General features: G+C 38.3%; 1 protein-coding gene across 6 annotated transcripts in view; it reads right to left on the bottom strand.

Moving 5' to 3' along the window:
- Nucleotides 1-18,489, bottom strand: part of rptor (regulatory associated protein of MTOR, complex 1) — a 217,232-nt gene that overhangs the window by 39,434 nt on the left and 159,309 nt on the right. For all 6 annotated transcript variants that reach the window (XM_038278943.1, XM_038278944.1, XM_038278946.1 and 3 more), the window contains 4 exons: nucleotides 11,584-11,702; nucleotides 5,729-5,832; nucleotides 3,213-3,390; nucleotides 3,022-3,132 (listed from right to left, as the gene is read on the bottom strand). In XM_038278943.1, coding sequence (XP_038134871.1) covers nucleotides 3,022-3,132; nucleotides 3,213-3,390; nucleotides 5,729-5,832; nucleotides 11,584-11,702 — 512 coding nt within the window. The remainder of the gene's footprint in view (nucleotides 1-3,021; nucleotides 3,133-3,212; nucleotides 3,391-5,728; nucleotides 5,833-11,583; nucleotides 11,703-18,489) is intronic.

Genomic DNA, 18,489 nt, shown 5'->3' with positions numbered 1-18,489 from the left:
TAGCTCCCTTTCCAGGAGTGATTCGATACTTATCTACCCAGATAGTTTCCCTTTTCCAGGCTTTATTCCGGCCAAAGACCCGATACACTTCTTAAAGGGGCTGGATTGTGTACAGCAAGACATACTGCAGTGATATATTCATATTAAAATAGTATATCATGTATTTATTCATTAAATTGTTTGGGCAAACAAATATTTACAAATACCAATGTAATTTTACATTTGAAATGATGACATATATAAATATTGACATAATTATTATACTGGTTTTTGCCCTTGGTAGTTAAATACCTTGGCCTTGAATGTTTGTGTAAATACCATAATATAAGAATACTTATCCCGTAAAAAAAAATCTGTCCACTGCAATTAAAAAATTCGCTTTTTATAATGAAGTGAAATTAAATATCAAGAACATTGAAATCAGGACGGAATTGTTTCCGAATGGTTTCCTTTTAGATTTAGTTAAAAAAAAAATCTTTTTTCTAATATGGATATGTATTTAAGGTAACATTAGGTTAGTCATTAAATAAAAGCTAATACAGACGATAATGAAAAAGAATATTAAACATGGTGTAAACAACCATCTGCTTTTTAAAAATGTGCAACAAAATGCATCAGATCCTCTAAATCAGGGCTTTTTTTATCATCCTGGTTTAGTTTCCAACTACCAGGCATAGCAAAATCACTGCTCTAAATCTAAAGTTTCCCTATGGAAGATGTTACATTATGGAGCTCAGAGAGCTTAATTATTTAGCAAAGCCATCTTCAATAGGAAGCAGGTGTTTCCTCCTCCCAGTGATTGGTCCCTACTTTACCATTTCCTCTACAAGTTTAATACTTTTTAAAATAAACTTTAAAAACCCCCGACTCTCTGTACCTGAATGGATCACCGCGTTCCTAAACCTCAGCAGAACGGGCATAAACAAACAGCTATAATGAAAATTCACATGAATATGTGAAAACGGAAAATAACTGGTCATATTCTTTTCACTGTTGCTTAGCAACAACGATTGATAAATATAAAAGCAGAGTATTTGTCAGTCAGTCAAAGGGTTACTGGTTTGATCCTTGGCTCCATAGATAGAAGAGCTGAAAGGTCCTTAGAAAGACACTGACGGCTGATCTGTGTCTGATCCCCTTATGGGTGATTGTGTGTTAATAAAATACACAACACAGCTTAAAAAGAGATGTAAAAATGTTTCTTTGAATGTGAGAGTTTAACTTTTAGATTCTTATAGTTTTTGAGACATCAGAAACACTTTAAAAGTACGAAATAAAAACAGCCCATTTACAATTAAACATCTACCTGTGGAATACAGCTGAAATTAGATGTGTATATTTGCTTTATTAAAATAAATATTACCTTTATCTGCAGTCTGTCTTAAAAATCAATAACATATTTGCTGATTAAAATCAGGAGGGGAGTTTAAAATGTGGATATTTTCTAAGTGTCTGAATGATTTTCATAATTTTTTGTGCATGCTTCTATTTCAGAAGTTGACCTATTTCATTTACATTTGAAAGAATTTATTATAAACTGGGAAACTAAAATGCTTTACCTAAACCTCCATGAGCTTTTTTCTCTCCTTAAATATTACGCTTTTGATCAGGGCCACTGGAAGTACTTTGGACAGGGTTTGTTTGTTTTAGACAGAAGTCCTATGAGCCTATAGGCCTTTAAAACACAATAAAAATAAATAAGTAAATTGAGATTCAACATCATCATCATCAGTTCTCAGATGAATATATGCACTATTAATTAAACTTCACAATGTAGATTTGGTTTAGCTGGGTTGAAACTGACACACAGTGTTTATGTCAAACGTGAGACTATTGGCTCCAAAATCCTTAAAAGCAAACCACAAGGAAATAATGATATTATTATACTATTCAATTATTCTATTTTTCCATAATTTTTTTTCATTACGAAGGAATCTAAGATCAAAATAACACCAAATACCATGGTTAAGTTAAACTGGGCGAATAGATATGAAAGAGCTCTTACTTAACATGCTCTTACTCCTAGTTACAGGCAGGGTGCCCTGCCTAATTAAAGGTGTCTAATTGTTGAGGTGAACTCTGAGGTCGTAGAGATAAAGTCTCTCATAAGCAGACGAATTCAAAATTAGTTTTTGTGCCATATTTCCTCCTTCTTAATTACGACACACTAGCTTGTTTGACGTTACAATGACATCCTAAATTCCATGAACTTGTGTTGATTAAATCTCCCTCTTGCCACTTTCCAAGGCCATGCCTATGGTTGACTATTATGGTGGGAGGCATAAGGCGGGCATACAATGTGCGATTTTTTCAATTGTTGCACACAGCTTCCGCTCACGCTGTACAACTAAACCACACGGTTTGGGCAAAGACATGGCTAAGCAAACGTAGCTACTATGGTCTGTCAATTTTACAGAAAGAATTTCATTTCACTCATTGCTCCCCCGCCATGCTTCTGGGTTTATATCTGAGAGGAAGAAGAAAAAGGAGAATTCTTGTTGGCTCATGCCCACTGAGCGATTTGCCCACAACGGTCGGGAACCTCAAGATTCCTGATCAGGAGGCGTTCGTGAGAGGCTGATCGCCCCTCGTAACCCCCTGTACATTACACGACTCATGATCAGGCTGAAAGTGGGCATGATCAAAAAATTCTTGCACGACTGGAAGATAGCCCCGATAATCGCACAGTGTACGCCCAGCTTTAGGGTTATTGGCCATTTAGATTATCCATTTGTAGCTAAGCTAAATGGCTCTAGATGTTCTCCAATATGGTGTTTTGTCATTACTTAATTTATCCATCAGGTCCAGTTGTAGAAAACACTAATAATGACGCAGCCACCCCCATGCTTCACAGTTAGGATCTCTGACAAACTGCACTCAGACTATTTTGAGGCTGACTTTCAAAGTAAAGCATCTTCAACTGATAACATTCAATTGCTCATAAGAAATGGTCCTACAGCAGGTTTATTTGCAGCATCTTCTAAAGCATGAGAGAGGAGCATTAAAAAAAAGGGCACCAACCTTCATAACAGGTTGAGCAAAGTACTTGGCGCTCCAGTCACATAACCCCGTCTGCAGAGCCAGACTGACGTAGTTCCTGTGACCACCAGGCTCCTCGCCATCTTCAGCTGCCTGAATCATAGCAAAACAGAAATGATTAGTGATGAGGAGGTCTAGTGATGAGGATGTCTAGTTTTTTGTTAATGAGATACCTGTTCTGGTCCCTTGTCAAACATCTTGCGTGTCCGAGGGAACTGGTGTGAGTGGGGCGCCTGTCCTCCCAGCGTTGGGGTGTAGGGGGGGCGTGTTGCTGGCGGCTCTCTGGGAGGAGGTTTGGGGACTTCATTGGTCAGGCTGGAGCTACTGGTACTAGGCATAGGTGGAGAGCCGCTGGAAAAATTAAGTAAAAGAAAACATTAAAAAACATATTTCCCTCTGGGATAATTAAATTATTTCTGATTCTGATTTAAAATATGTACTTTAAGTTTACTAATAACTTCAATTTAAAACGTGATTTGATTATTTATTCATTAAGGATAGAAAGATATTGTCATTAATATGATGCATGCATATCAGGTGACATTGAAATTTTCTCTAAATTTAAATATTTCTAATTTCTAATTAATTTGCAGTTTTCTATATGTTTTGATTTGAGTTCAAAATGTTCTGGTCAGAACTTTCTTTAGTAGTTGAAGGTCTTTTATATATTAACTGCATCTCCAGCCTGAGCCACGTCCTACCGCCATTATGACTTAATCTAGATATAACGATTATGCTCTCTCTGCCTTTTCTCATAGTAGCTTTGCCTCGTCTGTTGCTGTTTGGCTGTGACACCATCCTGGAGAGAAATATCAGCTGTGCTGCTGCCATAAACACCTTTGTTTATAGATGTTGGAGATTGGCCTGTTTTCCAGAGTAGTCCTGTGCCTTTGACTGTGACTGGCTGGATCTGCTGTCTTCATCCTCTAAAATGGGAGTTGGCTCAGAGCTTGTCTGCCTGGCTGTGTGTTTCCTGGATGGGGCTGCCCTGTTCACAGCTGCTTTTTCTATCTCTGCTTCTGTCTCCTTGAACCTCAGTCGGCCTCGGCAGATGGCCGCTCACACTGAGCCTGGTTCTGCTGGAGGTTTCTTCCTGTTAAAAGGGAGCTTTTCCTCTCCACTGTCGCTACAAGCATGCTTAGTGTGAGGGATTGCATCCGAGTCAATGAGTCGATGCAATCAACTGGTTTTCCTTGAATAGAAACTTTCAATCAATTTGACTGGATGATCTGGTGAACTGTAAAGTGCCTTGATAGGACATGTGTTGTGAATTGGTGCTATATAAATAAACTGAATTGAAAAACTGAATTGAATATACAACAGGTCCCTAGAAGGACTATAAGTACATCACATCAGAGGCCCAGAGAGTGGGACGTCTGCAAGTAAAAGCAAACCCAAGGTGTAAGTGCAGTTTGTTCTTCAGGTGAGACCGTTTCCTAATGACAGCAATGAAGAGGCTGCCTGTCTGCTGGGTGGAAAAATTACCACAGTGACATAAAAAGCAATAAGTTTATTACTGCTTATATTGAATCTTAAATATTTTCCATCAGAGTTAAAATTACGATTTAAAGGATGCATTAAATGGCATTTCCACACTTCTTGAAATAAAAAGCTCATTGTCTGAGGCTGAGACATGATAAGGTTTGAATGCTGAAGTACTACAACACTGATTTACAATACATTGCAAGGTCTTGTTTAGAGAGGAGCGGTGTGTAAATGTTTATCCAGTATTTTTAAGCAGCACAAAATGAAGCAGAGGAGAATGAAGTAAATAAAAAAAACTGTTTTTACCTCCAATTTTAAAAATGTTATGCACTTTTTGCAAAATCTGTTTAAAAAGATTATAAATGCAGGAAATAATTATACCAAATACAACAGAAAAGAATTAATAATTTATGTGTTTCTTTTTATTTTTTAGAAAATATTAAAATTATTTTAGTCAATGAACAGAACCTAAATGGGTTTTTGACTAATGTTAAAAAAAAACACCTGCTCTATGGAGTTCAGGTCAGCAGAGTTAGCAGGTCAGTCCAGCAGAGTAACATCATGGTGACTGAACCAGCATTTGATACCTTTGACACGGTGGGCTGATGCCAAGAACTTCTGAAAAATGTAATCAGCAGAAGGAAGCACTCATCTACCAGGAAACGTTGCTTTGAGCACAGAGCTTTCTTCCACTGAGAAATTTAAGTAGATGCTCTTTTTTTTGCCAACAGGTCTTCCAGCCATAGGGGAGCAGAACTTGGCTCAATGACCGTGGTGTTATTGTAATAATTGACCCTCAAACTGGCCTCACCTGAACCCCATAGAGACGCTGTTTTATTGATCTCATTTTAAATATAATTTTGAAACCATAAAGGGAAAAATGCAAGAAATAGAGCCTTGAAATACTTCAATTGATGCATGAAGACTTTTTTTTAACACAAATAAGTTTCACTTTCTGAAAAAAAATTATAACAAACAACCTGAAAACCTAATCTGTGCAGAAACGGTTGGCTCCTATAAATCAGGACTTAAACCATGAGTCTTTACTGCAGCTTTAATGTCCTCATTACTAATGATGCTTATGACATCCAACTGTTTTTCTTAAATAACAAGAAGCCCATTGATGCATGTGTCCCTGGAGTTCATGATAAATCCATTTCATGAACTTCATAGGCCTCCTGTGTGTAAGAGGCTCTTTCCTCACCCCGCCTGATGAATGTGGGTGCCCTTGCTGGTGGGACTGGCTGGCGCAGACTGCGTCAACGATCCAGAGTCCAGAATCCTCTGAGGTCTTGCGTTCATCGTCGCCTGGAGAGAAAAACAGATAAGATACTGCAGTGCTGTTTTGTGAAGTTAAAAAGAAGAAACCGGTTTTAAAACTTAAAGTCCAACATTAAGAGACAGAAAGTGGTGCTCCCTCCTCCTGTTGTAGCTGCATAAGAAGTGCAGCTCTTTACAAAGTTTGCCTAAATTTCCAGAACTTTATCTCATTAGGTGAAGCAGGTAATATAGCCTCTTCATTCTAAGGTGTCTAACGATGGTGCGTGAGGGAGGGGTAAACCTAATAAGTACAATGCAGGTGAAGCATCACTGATGAATAGCGGAGTTGTTGTTTACTGCGGAGAAAACTGGGCTCCTTAAATCTTGTTAGCAAAGGAGAACACATTTCACTGGCTGGGATTTGATTTCTATGCTAATAACAGAATTGTAGCAAGCAGCTTTTGTTTGTTTGTGCATTTAAAAAGGCTGGAGGGGGGGCAGGGAAGTTTAATGTAAGACTTAGAGATTTTGTATAAAACATACAGTGTTTATGACAGGGAGAGAGAAGATATGAGATAAAGGCCACGCATCAAGATGCCATTTGATTAAAATAGACTGAATAGAGATTCTGTGCAAAAAGGAGAAAGCAGATAAGCAGCTAATAAGAATGCTAATTTCTGTGACGTTGATCAGAGTGTACAGCCATTATGCAGCAGCACTTTTATGAAAATAAACTTCATCTACAGTAATAAAATCATTTTTAACCGGGTAGAGATGAGGATGACCCTTGGGAACAGAGGACAAACTAAACACCAAACAGGTGATAGAAACCAGGAGCTGAAAAATCATTGCATAACCTGACCCATTTATGCAACTTATCTATGGATTGTTCATTAAAGTCTCATTACATTTACAGTGGAGGCCACACACCTGATTGGCTTTACATGCAAACACAGCAGAGCTGGTGGTAAACTAGGGTAATGGTTCCTACTGGCTGCTTTGCTTCACACTGGGAAACAGCTTCTTCTGCCAACCAGCAGTTCAATCATCGCATATTTGCTTGAAACCCAGTCAACCCAGCAAACAGAACATGTTTGGAATATGATGGAGCAGAGGCTGTGGTAGGAGTCCCCTTAAAACATCCTAATAGCTGATGAGTTCAAGGACCATTGAAATTATCAGCTTCTTCAGGTAAGGATCATTGGATGAGTTCAACCTCTCCTGTCTTACGCTGACCTGTATTCAGCTGTCTCAGTTAACAGTAGAACAGGTTAAATAAATAAATCAGTTGACAATCTAAACTATTTTAGGTCTGAATAATTCTTGCTGCTCATGTAATAAATACAATGAATCCTATTTGTTATTCCTATCAATAACCTGAGGATGGTATCAATAACATTCTTTGATGTGGAGGCCTTTTCTGACTTATGATCTACAGCTAACTACTTTTAGTATCAGGAAGATGCTTGTATTTATGACACACTGAGACCTGTCTGCGGCTTATTGTACCAGCTGCACCCCCTGATCCCGTTAGGACCCGACTGCACCTACACAAGCATAACTGCTCATGATATTCTTGTTAAAAGCACAAAGTATTCAGCAAAAATTCATTTACCATACAATAGCAACATATTTAAATAGGTTCTTAGACCAGGCTGGAAAGAAAAAAGTATATATATATATAAAAGTATATATATATATATATATACCGTATTTTCACGACTATAAGGCGCACTTAAACGTCTTTTTTTTCCCTCAAAATGTGCGGTGCGCCCTATGTGTGTTGTAACTGCGACTTTTGAGACCACCTCATTGAGGAGATGATGAAAGAGTGGCTGAATGTAAGGAGACCAGGTGTTTTTTTTCCACCCCTCACCATCGCTGTTAATATGTAACTCCATGCGTGCCCATCTCACAGCTGATGTGAAAAACATGGGGAAACAAATTAACCCTGTGCTCGCTGTTCAACCGCTCGACATCGGTGTGAACCGGACCCAGCAGGTGCAGCAGAAGCAGCGAGTTTACATGCAAAGTCAATGGTTGACGCGCGTATAGGCACAGCAAAAGGTCCCGCAGCGCGTTTTGGTGCAGCACGTCGGGAGCGTTTAAGCGCTGCTGCAGCTCAGATGGAAAAATTTAAGTTTTGCTGCTGGACGCGCCGCATCAACCAATCAGAGAAGCTGATCTGGGAGCTGGCAGCGAGACAGACAGCGCTCTGATGACATTAACGCAAATGAAAAGGCTCGGTGGATGCGTGGCTGAGGCAGGTGTATGTGAGAAGACTAGGTGGTTTTTTCCACGCATCACCATCGCTGCGTGCCCATCTCACAGCCGATGTGAAAAAAAGATGAATCAAATTAACGCTGTGCTCGCCGTTATCCCGGGGGTCTGACAAAGGAGCTTCCACCGCTCGACATCGAAGCGTCCGTTCACAGTAAGGCTGCGAGCGGCGTGGGAGCGATGGATGACAGACTGAGACCACAGTTTCATGATAAATGGAAGGCAGCGCCGGGCAAGTTACGCCACCGTTTGCGGATGGATTGTAGATGGACTGTGTCTGCTGGCTCTGTTGTTCAAGCTTTCGCAAAAGCAGGCATTATTTCTGAGGAGCTGCTCTGCACGGAAAGTGACTGACAGCGCAGAAGGGGAAACTGGCATGTCGGATTTAGCGCAGCTGTTTAATTCAGAAACAGAGGATCAGGACTTTGAGGGGTTTGATTAATACTCTGTAATAAATACTTGAATAAAGCACAATCATACTCAATTTTGCTCCCGCTCTATTTTTCTACCTGAAAACTTAATTCAACAGCAGCCTCTGGGCCGCAGCGCATCAGGGCTCACCTCCGCAGGTGTTTTTTCATCTAAATAATCTAAATCTTTTTAAGTGAGAAAGTCCACCTGAAAATTTAATCATTGCAGTCAGTTCATCCAGATTATTATCCTGCCTATGTTTTAAGTTAATTTATGCGTCAATAAACGAAGAAGAAGGGGAAACTGGCATGTCGGATTTAGCGCAGCTGTTTAATTCAGAAACAGAGGATGAGGACTTTGATGGGTTTGATTAATACTCTGTAATAAATACTTGAATAAAGCACAATCATACTCAGTTTTGCTCCCGCTCTATTTTTCTACCTGAAAATATAATTCAACAGCAGCCTCTGGGCCGCAGCGCATCAGGGCTCACCTCCGCAGGTGTTTTTTCATCTAAATAATCTAAATCTTTTTGAGTGAGAAAGTCCACCTGAAAATTTAATCATTGCAGTCAGCTCATCCAGATTATTATCCTGCCTATGTTTTAAGTTAATTTATGCGTCAATAAACTGTATCAGAGGAGTAATCGCAGCCCTGTGTCATCAGCGATGTGTCTCTCACGGCTGGTTCCCAGGTTTGAATAATACTTTGTAATAAATACACCTTGCAGCTTTATTTGCTGTGATCAGTGGGAATAAAGTAGTTTTAATATGTTTTTAAGTGAGAAAATCTACCTGAGAGGACATGTACCTGTATATAAAAAACGCGCCCTATAGTCCGGTGCGCCTTATGTGTGTGTTAAATACAGAAATGGCACACATAACTGAGACTGCGCCTTTTAGTCCGGTGCGCCTTATGGTCGTGAAAATACGGTATATATATATATATGGCTTACTGTAAATTTGACTGGCAAATTACAATTTACATAACATTTACAGAAAAGAAACCCATAAATACATTAAAACCCATCAGTAAATAATTTATTTATCGTATCTTTATAAATGATGTAATGCTGGCGTATAGGGATGTGTAGAAGCCATGAGCTGCAGAGGGTATTGCAGTTTATTCTGTCGTTTTCTAAGTCTATTTTCAAAGGGATTCTGTGTCTTAGTTGCCTTTTGTTTTGTTTTGTTTATTCTTTTACAGGTCAATGGAAATGGCCAGGGTCATATGTTCAGTCACAGAGCAAAATGTCCCTGTTGGGACAATAATGTTCAGTTCTATTTAAAAAGCAAGTACATTTTAATTAGCTGCTGACCTTGTTTACTTTGTTAGAAATCAATAACATCTGACATTCAAAATCCTAATTAAAAGAGCTGGATTTCCTGTTAAGCTGATGTTAATACTCGTGAACCTTAGTGGAGAGTCTTTGATTGAGTGCTTTTTGCTCAGGTCTTCCTGCAGGAAAATAAATCAACCTGTGCTCGATTGTGGCAGGATGCAGACACTTTTACAACCCTTAGAGATATTTCTGTTGTTAATGCTTCTAAAAGTTACCTGTCCGGGGTAAAAAATAAATAAAGTTGGCCCTTATAGAGCTAACTGATGCATTATGTGTTTTATTATGAAACTAGACCAGAACAATTTTTGAGGCAGGAAGAAAAAAATAAGAAAAAATCAGCTGACAACTTAAACCAAACTATTTTAAGCCTGAATAATCCTTGCTGCTGATGGAGGGACACAAACAATGAATCCTATTTGTTTTTCCTATCATTAACCTGAGAATGGTATCAATAACACCCTTTGATGTGGAGGCTTTTACTGACTTAGATGACCTACAGTTAACTAGTTTTAGTAGCAGGGGCATGCTTAGTTGCACTGATGAAGAAAAGGCCCTAAAAAAAGAGTTAGTTTGGTTCTTCCTTTCCTCATCTTTGCTGGATCAATTTGGATTTGAGATGTTGCATACAGCTTCTTAACTAAAATGGGGTAAAATGGGTACTTTGACATGAGTGGAGATTGTAGAAAAAAGGGAGCCTAGTTATATTTTTTCTGCTAGCCTAAATGTTAAAAATGACTAAAAAAAAGAATCTCTTATAGAGCGATTGTGTTGCGATAACTCTAATCTAATCTTCCTCATCAACTGTTGCATCTAGCCTTTTCAACTGCTTTTATAATTTAACACCATGATGCATATTGTTCCAAATATGCATCAAAGTGTTTGTGTTATGCAAACAGTAAAAACAGTGAGTGCATTCCCCTAATTCTAATAATTAAGCAATCAGTGTGAACCCAGGAACCTTTGGAAGCACTTGCTTCAGGTACTACTGGTCGATGACTGTTGATGTTACTGGTGGGTTTCATTTGTCTTCTGAACTAAAATGTAATGAGTTGCAGTGATGTAATCTCAAAGGTAAATGCACTCCAGTTTCAGTTTGCAGACCTTTGTGTTCTTAGCGGCCATTTTGTTTACTGTTACAACCTTAACGATCGCAGATGTTGTACCTGAACAACTGACTTAATGCTGCATATATAATAAAAAACTGCTACAAACAAAGTATGAAAGTTTAACTACTTTTGATGCGAGTGGTAGACATCTTGACTGTGGAAGCCAGGTACCACCCCAGAGCACCGGCTTTCCCTTTAGACAATGACAGATTTAATGCAACCTTTCATTGGCGGCTTTACTGTTATCCAAAATACAGTTTTTTAAATTTCTATTTATTTTTTACTCAAATTTGTCATCAACATTGCCCAAAGGAAGGTGTCCAGGGGGCTTCAGAAACAGATGTCTGAGTGAAAAAAAATATTAGTTTACTGTGATCTCATCATCTCATATCACAAATGAGGCATTCTAACAGGGGTGTGTAAACTTTTGAGCTGTAAGTACACAAACCCAGACTCCATACAGACACATTAGGTAAAGTGCACTGCAAATAGCTGCACAACTCATTTTTTATGTTTTATGAACTACAATAAAATGTAGTTTAAATGTCTGAATTCTGATATTCTTGAGCATAAACAAGAGTTACTCATCAGCTATTACATTGTCTTCAATTGAAAAGACATTCAATCATCACATAATCAGTAGATTTACACTCTACAAACCTTGTAAGCGATGCTGTTGAGGACTTTCATGGCCAAATCTGAAACCTCTGGGAAAGGATCTGCAGCTAGGTGGAGCAGCACTCTCCATATCTGAGTGTAAACACTGTTGTAGGAAACACCTGAAAAAGGACAGACAGAAGGAGCCAAGTTCAGACGTTGATGGAAATGATAAATACACACATCAGGTGAATATTTGGAGTTAAAAACTGAAATTCAGTTGATAAAAAAAAGGATATACAATTTTTTCCTACTATCATACCAATCGGTAAGGAGAGGGTTTTATTTGTTCCAAAGATAAACAGGTTTTGGTTTGAAGTTTGCCTATTAACCCCAGAATAAAGAAATGGGCTCCTACATGCTCTCACACACATTTAATTGTTGCATTTAATGGTCGTTCCCTCTTGGGAGAGGCTACAGGGTTGTGCATTTGCGTTTTTTTTTTTTTTTTTTAAAGTGGAAAGCGGGGGTCTTCACAGAAATCTTCCCGTTATAACCTAAATAGCTCCCATTTAGCCGAGCTGCATGGTGGAGCTTTCCTTCCTCTACAGTGCTTGGAAGGGTAGGATGTGGTGATAGAAAAGTGGATGGCACTACTAAAAACATTTTAACCTTATAGAAAACTATATCCTTAAATTTAAAACAGTAGATAAGGAGACTTTTACTAGTTAATGCACTTTATGGGGCCACATTTTAACCATAACCACCCATTTAAAAGTACTGCTGACACCACAAAGCCTTGGATTACATAAAAACATAGTTAGCAGTTAGCATCCACTTTGTTGAGGTGTTAAATAGTATAACAGCATGTTAGAGCAACATACCCGGTCTTTTAATGACAGTTTTAAATCTCTGCTTATTGGAAATCATGTGTTTTATTGTATGTGTTTCATGTGTATTTTATTTAGATTTTGTTTTTATTCCATAATGTAATACGTTCCTCTTTAGTTATATCATATAAATAAGCTTAAATGTTTAAGAAAACATGTTTTTGTTTATTTAGTCACCATTTATTACAGTACAATACATTTGAAAGCATAATGATGCCCTAGTTTTTAAATTCAGCATATTGTAAAAAAGCCCTTCCTTTTATAGAAAGATCTTCTTGATACAAGAGAAAATTAAGGTTTTAATGAAAATGGTCACTTATCAGTCATTAGTGGATAAATCAGATCAGTCAACATTAAATAACCTAAATGATAACTTGCTTCCCAAATTCTAAAGTGTTGGTTATAATGGCCATTGTTATAGCGGGAAAGAATAGAGGAAAGCTTGCAAGCCTGTAAACACTTCCCCTACTGTGAAGTCCAGTCGTAGTAGCATCATCATGATGTTTGGGTATTTTACTGACTGGTGCACTTATAAAAATAGATTGGATCAAGAGGAAAGGCATAGCAAGTATATGCATGGGCCTAATTTACAATAACAAGTTTATTCAAAGTGCTTTACATGGTAAAGAAATAAAAAAAGCAAAAATTTACATCACAGCAGCATTGTAAAGGAAAGTTTTAACACAGAGTGAAATAAACAAGGTTTTAATTATTAATCCATATAGAACAGTAAAAAGTATCTGTAAACAAATGGGTTTTTAATCTGGATAAAACAGAGCTTGGTTTAGCATTATGAACATAATGAAGAAAAATTAAGGCAACATCTGAAGGATTCAGCCTTGGAGTTTAAGGCTCGGGCATACATGGGTCTCCCAAATGAACAGTAACCCGAGGCGCCATGATTACTTGCTTACACAGCTTAAGGAAAACAAGGTTAATGTTTTGACATGTCACTCAAAAAGTCCTGATCACAGCCCATTGGAAAGGTCTGGTTGAGTGCAGAGCTGAAAAGGCGTGCAAGGGAAAACCAACCTTCAAACATGACTGAGTTACGGTAGGTCTGACAGGAGGAGAGGGACAAATTTACAGTAAACCACTAAGGAAGTATGCAAAATTTTCACTTAGGTTATAAAAATTAGAGAGCAGTTTTACTAAATACTAAGGAAAGTTTTAAATTTAAATATAAGAAAAAGAAAATCACTGTTCTTGTATTTTTTAACAGATATTTTGGTAATCCTAACTGAATTAAAACATAAAATGCTTAGCCTGCTTTTAAATAGGTCAATAGGAAAAGTGTCTTTAGGTGGCTATATCAACCTCGTTTATATTTTTTTACCATAGAAAATGGATGCCTTTCCATCCGAGATTTTACAAGATAAAGCAGGTTTATCATCTATCTAGTTTCTTTTTTGATGTCTTGACCACCTAATTGACTTAGAAACTTGCTTTTTAAGGGAGACTTAACCATACTTAAGCTAATTTATTTCCTAATCCTATCTTTTTGTCCTATCCTGAAGCCTCTTGGTAGCTTAAGATGTCCCCTAATATGTCGTATTTCTAATTTAATTAAATGAAAAAATACTTTATTGATCCAAAAGGGTAATTAAATGGTGTTTCAACTCTAATATGAGTTGCAAATGCTAATGATGTAGGATTCTGTCTCACAATGGGTCTGGAAAAGCCTCTTACTGCAAACAATCTGTTGCTGTAAAATAGTATGATGTGAAGAATGCTGAGGGTTGTCCAAAACATTATTAATTTAAGGAAGGCTTTGTTTTGTTAAATCATCCCCAAAGGTGGTAGAGGAGTTCTCAGAACAGCTAGCCTTCTTTACTAGCTTGATGAGATTTTTTTAACTCAATTGGTGTATTTATTTAATATTTCCTCCCTTAAAGATGTTTCTGTCCTTGTGTTTCTGGTATTTATATATATGTAAATGCAGAACACCTTGAATGACTGAAGTCTGACCTCCACTGTTACTGAGACCCATCTATAGAGAGGACTAGTCCCACGCCTCAAAGGGAACACACCAGAGAGGAATAATTGGAAAAGGAGAAAGGAAGAGGGTTAAAACTGCCAGATAAACCTGAAGCGTATGAAACAAGAAGAGAGCCAATGCCAGGAAGGCCGGAAGGTGTGTTGGTGGGAGAAACAAAGACGAGGACTTAGGAGGACGACTTATTTCAGAATCTAGTACGCTCTGATAAAAGCAAAGAATAGAGAAAGTAAAAAAAACAACTTGGAGAAAGCGGGAGAGGAAGCTAAAGCGGTGATTAGGCCATAGCCTAAGGACAGAATGTTATTAGCGAAAGCTAGCCGTAGAAGCAGCTGCTGCAGTAGACAGAAAGTGGGGGCGAATTACAACTGCTTTACATTACAAGAGCACACGAATTAAAACTGCACCAACTCTACAGAGTCTCATGACAGAATGTGTCGTGATGAATGTGAATATTAAAGTGCAGCAGTGCCTCGTCCTGATCCGTCGCTCTTGTCATTTCAGCAAAAGTGAAATAAATGTGAAGTCATAAAGATTTTTAACTGCTGACTAAATGACCTACTGCATCTCCTTTTTTTATTGCCTCCAAATTTCTGGCAAATGGCTCAAATTACAGTTAATACAGCATAGGGACCAAAGGAGCTCTAAACGTGCAACATTAAAGATTAGCTTAGGAAGTTTTTTAATGCATAAAATCATCGCCGCAGCTCATTTAACAGGGGGATGCAAAAAGCATCACATTCTAACTGTTGTATGACGATTTTAGAACAAATGCATATCAAATGCACCAAGACAGATGCATATATAAACCCCTGGTTTGTCAAGAAAAATAAAGTTAAAATGTTTCAGAATGTAAATCCTGGTGTAATGAAGAAATAAACAATAATACCTGATAGAACAATAATCATCATAATGTTAACATAACTTCAAACCTTGAACACATTATTTTTATACAATAAAAATTTAAGAAGAGTGAGTTTTTTTTCTTAACTGTAGGTATGCGTTTTATTAGAGCTTTTAAATAACCCTTTTTCCTCCAAAGAGTCAGAGTTTCTTGTGATATTTTATAGTCCAGATAGATTATTCTTAAGACTTTTGGGCTTTCATGACAAATGAATGCAGTGATTTTAAAGTCAATTTAAAGCAACCTGCTGTGTCTGAACATTTCAACATCTCCTAATGAAATGATAACATTAACACTGAATGATCCTCCTAGATTCTCCACAACCTAAAACAATATCTGGATGTCGGCAAACTTGTAATATATTGAATTTGAAGGCAATGATGACACTGAAAGGTCAGTCAAACCCTTCTTTCTCACTAGAGAACAAGTTCAAAACACCATGCATTCTCTGTGTTTCACTAGTATACAGCCATTTTGTTTCTAGGCCAAATAATTTTGTAGTCAATGCTCTGGAATACAATCATGTTTTTAGTAGATTAGCGTCAAAGCTTTGTTTTTCTATCACTGTGAGTTATGCTTTTTAACTACAAAATGCTTCTAAATCAAATCAGATAAAATACACTGCCTGGCCAAAAAAAAGTCGCCACCTGGTTTCAAATAAGCAAATAGGTACGAGCCTCCCATTGGATAATTACTGCATGGGCGATTATCTTTCAGCTGGCAACAAGTTATTTAACCCCAACTGGTGCAATGACTTGCTTCTCATTTCCTAAACAACCATGTCGAAAGACACATCCCGTGGTCGTAGAAAAGATGTTAGTCTGTTTGAGAAGGGTCAAATCAATGGCATGCATCAAGCAGAGAAAACATCTAAAGAGATTGCAGAAACTACTAAAATTGGGTTAAGAACTGTCCAACGCATTATAAAAAACTGGAAGGATAGTGGGGACCCATCATCTTCAAGGAAGATATGTGGCCGGAAAAAAATCCTGAATGATCGTGATCGGCGATCACCTAAACGTGTGGTGAGATCAAATCGAAGAAAAACAACAGTAGAACTCAGGGCTTTGTTTAATACTGAAAGTTAGAGCATTTCCACACGCACAATGCGAAGGGAACTCAAGGGATTGGGACTGAACAGCTGAGTAGCCGTAAGAAAACCACTAATCAGTGAGGCTAACTGGAAAAAAAGGCTTCAATTTGCTAGGGAGCATAAAGATTGGACTGTGGAGCAATGGAAGGTCATGGTGTCTGATGAGTCAAGATTTACCCTGTTCAAGAGTGATGGGCGAATCAGGGTAAGAAGAGAGGCAGGTGAAGTGATGCACCCACCATGCCTAGTGCCTACTGTACAAGCCTGTGGGGGCGGTGTTATGATCTGGGGTTGCTGCAGTTGGTCAGGTCTAGGTTCAGCAACAGTATGTGCTCAAAGAATGAGCTCAACTGACTACCTGAATATACTGAATGACCAGGTTATTCCATCAATGGACTTTTTCTTCCCTGATGGCACAGGCATATTCCAAGATGGCAATGCCAGGATTCATCGGGCTCAAATTGTGAAAGACTGGTTCAGGGAGCATGACACATCATTTTCACACATGGATTGGCCACCACAGAGCCCAGACCTCAACCCCACTGAGAATCTTTGGGATGAGCTAGAGAGGGCTTAGCGCAGCGGTCAGACTTCACCATCATCGATGCAAGATCTTGGTGAAAAATTAATGCAACACTGGATGGAAATAAATCTTTTGACATTGCAGAAGCTTATCGAAACAATGCCAAAGCGAATGCATGCCGTCATCAAAACTAAAGGCGGTCCAACAAAGTATTAGAGTGAGTGACCTTTTTTTTTGGACCAGGCAGTGTTTATATTACATTGAAAACACAAACTATACTGCAAGTTGAGCTATTCTCTCTTAAGTAAATATAGATTTTAATCAGCACAACTGTAACTTGTGTCAGCATGTTAAGCAGAGACAATATATGTGTTTTATGCTTTATCAAAATAGGGTTAGATGGAATGAAAAATACCCCCCCGATTGTTTAATATCTATAGGGTTGATTCCAGGGTTGGTATTTCTGGTCTGTGGCCAGAAATGATGAAAGACTGGACAAACCTAGGATGGATTTACAGACAGATAAACCACAGCTAGATGGAAGAATGGATGGATAATATGCAAACAGACAGATGACCTGCCAATTGGTGAAACAATGGATGATAGAACATTTAGGAGACAGAGATGTAAACCTTTTTATACTCCTCTTTTCCAAACCTATCAAGATCTGTAAAACCCTGAGATGAGAAACAGAAGTTATCCTGTCATATAGGAGCTCTGAATTTACAATATTCTTGCACTGCGTCCTACGTTAAGGTTAATGGACAAAACTGAGCCTTTGCCTAATTTTGAGCACGATGGTGCCTAATAAAAACAGCAGTGTGGTCTCCACAGTGTGGTAGGATTAGTACAAATGATAGTAGTGGGAAGTTAATAAATCACTTTACGCCAACTGTGCCCTCCCACACAGTTTTGCTGCCCTGCTGCTTTCCTGCAGCCCGATTTTAAGCCGAGGCTGCAAACATCATTTATGACTTCGATTTCCTCCAAGCGGCTGCATCATAACACACTTTTTTTTTTTTGCTCAGAAAGATTTGATAAAGCCAAAATGGGGATCAAAAAGAGGAAATGAATTAGCTCAGTTTTTAGGAGAGAGGAGGAACGAAGCCCTGCGGGTTTCAGGAGAACAACTTCAAAACAAACAAGAAAGAAACAAAAGAACAAACAAATCAGACAGACAAGTGATGCTTCTGATAAACTGATATGTGATTTCAGGTCACAACACAAGAGCTGAGTCTGTATTCAGGCAGCTCGATGCAAGGTGGGGGTTCAAACTGTCTCATAGGAAGGCAGGAAGTGTTTACATCTGCAGCTGGCACAGAGCTTAGTGGGCGAACGGCCAGTATGTCTTCCATCATGCTTTATCTGGGACCTCATGGCAGCAGAAAAGGGTTTAAATGAGCAACAAATATTTGATTTGGGGAATTTAATTGTAAGGAGAGGAAATGGTGTGGCACCATAATCACAGTCTTTTTTTCATCAAAAATGTATTTTCAAACTTTTCATGTTTTTGTGAAATGTTTCCCAGAGGATAAACTAACAGTTTCCACAGAAGTAGATGAC

The sequence above is a fragment of the Cyprinodon tularosa genome, unplaced genomic scaffold (assembly GCF_016077235.1).
Source record: "Cyprinodon tularosa strain WSP-4 unplaced genomic scaffold, ASM1607723v1 ctg146, whole genome shotgun sequence".
Classification (NCBI taxonomy): Eukaryota; Metazoa; Chordata; class Actinopteri; order Cyprinodontiformes; family Cyprinodontidae; genus Cyprinodon; species Cyprinodon tularosa.
Note: the sequence above shows the minus strand (reverse complement) of the source record. Positions and strands in the feature narration are given on the sequence as shown.